The sequence below is a fragment of the Dicentrarchus labrax genome, unplaced genomic scaffold (genome assembly GCF_905237075.1).
Source record: "Dicentrarchus labrax unplaced genomic scaffold, dlabrax2021, whole genome shotgun sequence".
Taxonomy (NCBI): domain Eukaryota; kingdom Metazoa; phylum Chordata; class Actinopteri; family Moronidae; genus Dicentrarchus; species Dicentrarchus labrax.
This window is the reverse complement of record NW_026136711.1, coordinates 18,043,311-18,049,748: the sequence shown is the minus strand read 5'-3', so window position 1 is coordinate 18,049,748 and position 6,438 is coordinate 18,043,311. Positions and strand designations below refer to the sequence as shown.

Here is a 6,438-nt window from a genome sequence, read left to right as displayed (position 1 = left end):
AAAACACAAAGCACACTGGCTTATTTTCTGTACAATTTTTAAAATTTTATTTATAACAATATCTGTTATTTAGTTTGTAAAGTACTCCAGCAAAAATTAAACATTATTCTCTTTCCAGAAGAAAGTCTGAGCCTCCATGCATTGTGTACTATAAAAGCTATGTGTCATTTTTCATTAAAAAAAACAAGGACTAATCAAAAAACAATTCTGAAAATGCATGTATGATTTTTGCAAAAATGTTCTTTAGGTAAAATGATTGTACTTCTCTCTCAATTAACGACAAAACATATACAACAGCATAAAATAACACTTGCTGACAGGTAAGCAAAATAAAGACTTGTTATTGTAGTTACATTAAAGATTGGTGTTACTTTTCACATGCATTAAGATATGGCTGACACATTTCTGACAGAAGCAGCATTTTGGGACAGAGGCTGAGCGTAAGGACGTGTCAGAGCGACCAGAATGGTAGCATTAGCAGCAGCAGGGCACAGAGGAGAGTGAGAGATTAGAAAGAGCTCAAGAAGACCAGAGAAAGGACCAAATGAACATAAAGCACTTAAGACTGAGTCATTACAAAACTGTGAACGTACAGACTTTGATCCTCTAAAGGTAGAAAGATAAATCTACTCACAAATCCAGATAGGTGTTAATCTGGTCTTTACAAAAAAAACAAAAAACAATGGGCTGGAGAAATAAAAGACAAGCAAAAGACCCATCTCAATCATCTTTTTTCCTTCCGTTTTACCACAATTGCAGCCTCCCTTTCCTTCTGGAGGAAGACCCTTGTAACAGACAACTAAATGGTAAAGGCATGACACCATCTATCAAAGTTGTACCTGCTATGGCCGTCTCCTCATTAGCCAGTTGTGGCATATACGCACATGTACGCCAATAGCCCCCCTGATGAAGGCATTCACCCTCATCATCTCTTTACACCTGCAATCTCCACCCACCACTCCGCCTGGAATGTTTAACCCGTGACCAACTTCCTTACTTTCCAGCTCCATAATCACACACCGAAACAACTCTCATCCTCTCACTTCAGCAACACATGAGCTCCAACTGTCATACAATGTGATAAAAACTAACATACCTGCTTTACATCTTACGGTATAAAGCCTACAGTATACACTATACCGTAAAATATTAATTCTGTGCAAGGAAGACAACACAATCATTTCATGAACATTGTTCTCTGAGAAAAAAATATGTGGAAATACTGTAGTTGCCATCTGGTATTGACATTTTACATGTGCTATACACAAACGGTGCTATCACAAATCTGTCTCACACAATCTCGCTAAGAAATCCAGCGAGACAACATATGTACCGATTTAGAAAACTTTGAGTTTTGCCTTTCCCGCTCAAAGTCAACACAAACAACAAACAGTTGGCACTGGTGAAATGGAACAATGTTTTTTCTTTTCTATACAATTCATACAAAAATAAAAAATTAAAATTGCTCCAATGATAGCATCTTTTCTTCTGATTTTCTTGTTTCCATTTCATTTTGCACAGAGGTAGTGGCTATTTAGGTAAAGGGTAAGGGACAAAGTGTAAATTAAAAATCTCTCATAGAAAATGTTATTCATTTTTGACCAGAAGAATCTCAAAAGAACAAAATATAATACTGCAATCACATACAAAAGTAGTCCTTCATTTTTGTACATTTTATACAGTGTTCACACTTTTTATCAATTTTCTTTCACACTTTTTATCGAATTTTTTTTGTTTAGTTTTTTCTTTAAAGGCAAGAAGAGGGGTGTGTTTGGAGTAGCGTGATCCAGGCCAATGGAAAGTCTATGCCAGGGGGTCCACAAGGGGCTCCTCGTCTCCGCGTGATAGCAACTCCTTCTTCTCATCCGTGCTGGCCAGAGAGTTGCGACTGTTCTGAGCTCCCATGTACAGAGTGGCATATACTGGGTTTGTGAAGTTGGTGGGCTGGAAAAGGTAAAAAAAAAAAAACATCCATTAGATATAATATAGCTTTATTTGTGCAGAAGCTCAAATATTTGCGTACACATACACGGCAGGTATTTTTCTCTACCTTGTCTGGGTCCAGGGTGAAGTCTGCGTCCAGCAGCTCCCCGGCGTCGTCATCAGGCTCGCCCTCGTAGATCTTGTAGGCAGGGTTTCCAATCTCAACATTCATGGCCCCGTTGGTCATCCTTTGGTGCTGGAAGCCCTTGGCCCTACACAAAATATGAAGGGCACAGTCATACCTTTGTGTCTCATTCAAGGTTATAAGAACCTAACAGTGCAAGCAGGGACACAGCCACATTATGAAGGGAGGGAAGAGGCATCACATGACTCTCACCACCATCCAGGCTAAGAGAACTAAGCCACAGCACAGGCACCAACACAAACCCAGCATTCATGTAGCCCATGACAGATCCAGGCACAGTAGACCTGGATATGGGGCTGTTAATGTACGGACTATCCCCAAGACATCAATAAATCCACAATAGATCGTCTAAAATATGCTGTGAATGAATGTGTGCATTGACTATGGTATCTACCTCTAAGTAAATGCTGGATTTTACACATTGCATTTTCCAATCTGAACTTGGAAGAATGCTATCACACTGTCCATCTCTCACTATGAGAGACACTACCACAATACAAACCACAGCACAGTACAGTAAGTACAATATGGCACAATATGATGGACAACAGTATGACAGATCTATTCAATGCATCTTTGCAATAGATCTGCCCTGGAGCCGCTCTGACGAGGGCAATTAAACACGAGAGATACTGTAGGAGCAGGATGAGCTACAGCTCCCACCAACATCTGAGAGAATGGCGCGACATTCACCACAGGACCAAACACTGCACAGCAACCAAGACTTATGGGTAAGGGAAAGACAAGGAAAGAGAGAGAGCATCAGGATGCAGAATTGAATGAGGGAATGGAAGGAAAGTTTAACCCTGGCAACCGTTACCGCAAGCGTCTTGAGCCGGTTTTGGCGGGCCGGCTAGACCTGAGGAGCAGAAGAGATGCCATTACAGAGAGGAGAGGAAAAGTGCAAACGGAGGAACAGAAAGAAGGAAGAGAAAGAAGGAAGAGAAAGAGGGAGGGAAAGAGCGAATGCAAAGGCAAAAAGATTGTCTCTTGCTTTGAATGCGTTTCTGTTACTCACCCTCTCATCCTTCTTCTATACCAGAACAACGCTCCTGCAGCCAGCAGAACCAGCAGCAACAGTAGCAGCACAGGGATCACTATGGAGGCTGTGCCTGCGTACACAAACACACAGAAACATAAGAATGGTGCCTAGAGAAACCTTGATCATATGAACTTAAAGAAAGTTCTATTATTGATGTTGCGGTAAAGTGTCAACTTACGCCCGCCTGAACCTGAGGCACCTCCACTGGTGGCCACAGACTCACAGCGATGCCCCTCCCAGCCAGGTGAACATCTACACACACACACACACACACACACACACAAACACACACACACACACACACACACACACACAAACACAAGAAGAGAGGAAAAACAGATATGTATGCATGTATGCAGTGATACATTGGAGATATTCAGCATCACTTATGGATGAAAACACTGCTCCTCACCTGCACTCTGGAAGGCGGGTGATGGGGTTTATAGAGCACTGGCCATTTGCACAGTACTCATTTGTATCACATGTGTAACAGCTGGGCTGGATTCTTCCATTTGTGCAGCTATAGAAGACAGAAAAAAAATGTGTGTAGCAAAAAGGAAGAAGAGACAACCATGCATGTGTTAGTCTGTTTGTGTTGAGTAAATGATGCGTGTGTGAGTGCTCTTACCGGCAGGTGAAGTCCCCTGTAGATGTAAAACTGTTGCTGGGGATACACTCGCCGTCACGACAATAGTGACACTTGTCAATCTCACATGTGCTGCCAATATACTGAGGCAAACAGCGGCACAGTTTGGAGCCATTTTCACTCTGTAGACATGTGCCTTTGTTCAGGCAGTGGCCTTCGCAACTTCCTGCTCACACAAACACACACACACACACACACACAGACACACACACAGACACAGACACACACACACACACACACACACATAAACATTAAGTGCATTGCTTACCAACCACATCATAATGTAATACAGGTACTGTGATTGTGATTCTGGCTTTATTCTTTATTATTCCTTATTGATCAGCATGTGGGCTAGATAGTGGGGACACTCACTGTACTGGCATTGGTCGCCCAGGAAGTCAGAGGGGCAGTGGCAGGTTGGCTGGTTTCCGGCACTGACTGTGCAGTTGCCTCCATTTTTGCAGTAATCCTTACAGGTGTGCAGGTTACAGTTTGGCCCTGTAAAGCCCGTCAGGCATCGACAGGTAGGAGAGCCTGTGGAAGGACAGACATATGTAGGCATAAGTAGATGTGTCATGTTATTGGGCCACCAAAAGTGACCTGCAAAGCCATATTTTAGCCTGCATTGCAGCAACTACAATGTTATCTTACTGAACTAGCAAGAGAAAGCTAACACAAAATGCAAAAAAACAGCTTGCAATGTCCATATCTTACCTGTAGGGGAGGGTGTGCATGTGCCTCCATTCTTGCAGTAGTCTCTGCACTGGTCAATCTCACATCGATCGCCTCCATAATTAGGCTGGCAGCGACACTTGGGTTGCTTGTGGGCATTCAGGAAACAGCTACCACCGTTCATACACTGGACCAAGCAGGGGCCACTGGGAGGAGCTGTAGGTGATGATGTTTTTCGGTCACGCAGGAGGGTTTAGATGTCAGTGTCTGTGTGTGTGTTCTGTATGTAGGAGTGTGCGTTTACTCACAGAGAGGAGACAGAGTGGGAGTCGGCAGTTCCACACATGTGCCGTTGTCCAGCGTGCGTCCATTGGGACAGGTGCAGACTGGTCCACTGGGGCTCAGCAGACAAAGCCATTCACATTTCTTCCTGTCGCAGGGATTAGTCACTGACAAAGACAGAGAGAGAACCATTATTAGAAATGAGGGAAAAACAACTAGCAGCTTTAGTCCTCTCTTCTTTGTTTTAATTGAGTAGTGAGAGTTTTGTCTGTTTTCTACTCACTCTCTGGTTGCTTGTAGCGGTGGTACAAAACGATATCTGTGGCGTGGTTCATTCCTGTTGTCAGGTTCTCAATGGGGCCTTTGCCGAACTTATTCACTCGGAAGACGTAGTTGTTGATGTAGGTGACGCCATAGACGTAGTCCTCGAATACATCGATGCTGAAGGGGTGGTGAAGCTCTGCGTAGAAACAGGAAGTGAGGTTAAAGAAGCTTCACAGACAGTATACATACTAAAACTACACATTTTTGCACTATCCTGTCTTGACTAACAGAGACTGATCATTAGTATGGATTAGCATGTGCCACTCAACTGTTCTTAATGCTGTTTACAGCTACAACTGCATCGCTGCCATTCAGTCTCACACTGCAGATCAAGGAAAGTTTAGCATCGGCCCAGTACAGACGCTCGTTGAAGTAGTCCACCGCTAGACCTATACAGAGAGAGTGAGAGAGAGAAAGCAGTATTAGAAATTGTTTGAAGAATTAAAGAGTCATACTTGTACTTAGTATAAAACAGACTATTAAGGATGATTGAGTGTGTGCATGTTTTACCAGTTGGCCACTGGATGTTTTCCTCCACCAGCGTCTCTCTCATGGTTCCATCCATAGCAGCGGTTTCAATCTTTGGGTGGTTCCCCCAGTCTGCCCAGTACATTTTCCTAATAAGGAAAAAGTAAAAGCTCCATTTATCACTGCTGTTATCGCATTTAAATCTCCATTTGCATACTAGTGATTTTGTACAAGACCCGCTCACCCTCTCTGGGGGTCGACTACAATGGCGTAAGGCTCATCGATCATGCCGGAGATGAGAGTTTTGCGGTGGCGTCCTCCACTTATCTGGGCCACCTCAATGACGTCTCTTCCAGAGTCAGTCCAGTACAAGTTCCCTGCCACCCAGTCCACTGCAATGCCACGGGGCATCTTCAGATCAGGGATCTGAACACAGAGGCAGAGAAAAACAGCACTAAGACCCTCCAAAATTGCACACACATGCTTTGCCTGTCTTGTTTATGTTTACATCATATGCATACGTAAGTACAAGCAAACATATACACACTTACCTCTACGTTTGTAACCCTTGAGTCACTCTGGCGTCGGTTACGGTTGCTATTGGGGGAGGAGGAGGAAGAAGGCAAATCATAGGAAGAAATGCGTCCTGTGTGCCAGTTTGTCCAGTAAATGCGGTTTGTTTTCACATGAAGGTCCATGGCATCAATGCGCACGTTGGCGTCACCCTGGAAGATCTGCTCATAGCGCCAGTTCGGCATGGAAGGGTCCAGGCTGCGGATCTCACTGTCGTCAGCGATGTAAAGCACTTGTCTCGGAGCTGGGGATGCAGATGATTGTAGTAGAGACAAGAGACGTGAAAAACTAGATAAACACAAG

At 43.8% G+C, this 6,438-nt stretch overlaps 1 protein-coding gene across 3 annotated transcripts in view; it reads right to left on the bottom strand.

Annotated features, from left to right (window-relative positions):
* Positions 1-20: 20 nt before the first annotated feature.
* The window catches only part of LOC127371502 (low-density lipoprotein receptor-related protein 1), an 89,477-nt gene continuing 83,059 nt past the window's right edge, over positions 21-6,438 (bottom strand). For 2 of the 3 annotated variants that reach the window (XM_051414333.1, XM_051414334.1), the window contains exons 76-90: positions 6,114-6,379; positions 5,807-5,988; positions 5,605-5,711; positions 5,364-5,483; positions 5,054-5,230; positions 4,797-4,937; positions 4,531-4,704; positions 4,189-4,350; positions 3,799-3,982; positions 3,583-3,690; positions 3,349-3,422; positions 3,147-3,240; positions 2,949-2,987; positions 2,051-2,195; positions 21-1,944 (exon numbers count right to left, since the gene is read on the bottom strand). In XM_051414333.1, coding sequence (XP_051270293.1) covers positions 1,804-1,944; positions 2,051-2,195; positions 2,949-2,987; positions 3,147-3,240; positions 3,349-3,422; positions 3,583-3,690; positions 3,799-3,982; positions 4,189-4,350; positions 4,531-4,704; positions 4,797-4,937; positions 5,054-5,230; positions 5,364-5,483; positions 5,605-5,711; positions 5,807-5,988; positions 6,114-6,379 — 2,114 coding nt within the window. In that variant the 3' untranslated portion in view covers positions 21-1,803. The remainder of the gene's footprint in view (positions 1,945-2,050; positions 2,196-2,948; positions 2,988-3,146; positions 3,241-3,348; positions 3,423-3,582; positions 3,691-3,798; positions 3,983-4,188; positions 4,351-4,530; positions 4,705-4,796; positions 4,938-5,053; positions 5,231-5,363; positions 5,484-5,604; positions 5,712-5,806; positions 5,989-6,113; positions 6,380-6,438) is intronic. The other variant, XM_051414335.1, reaches the window with a different exon arrangement.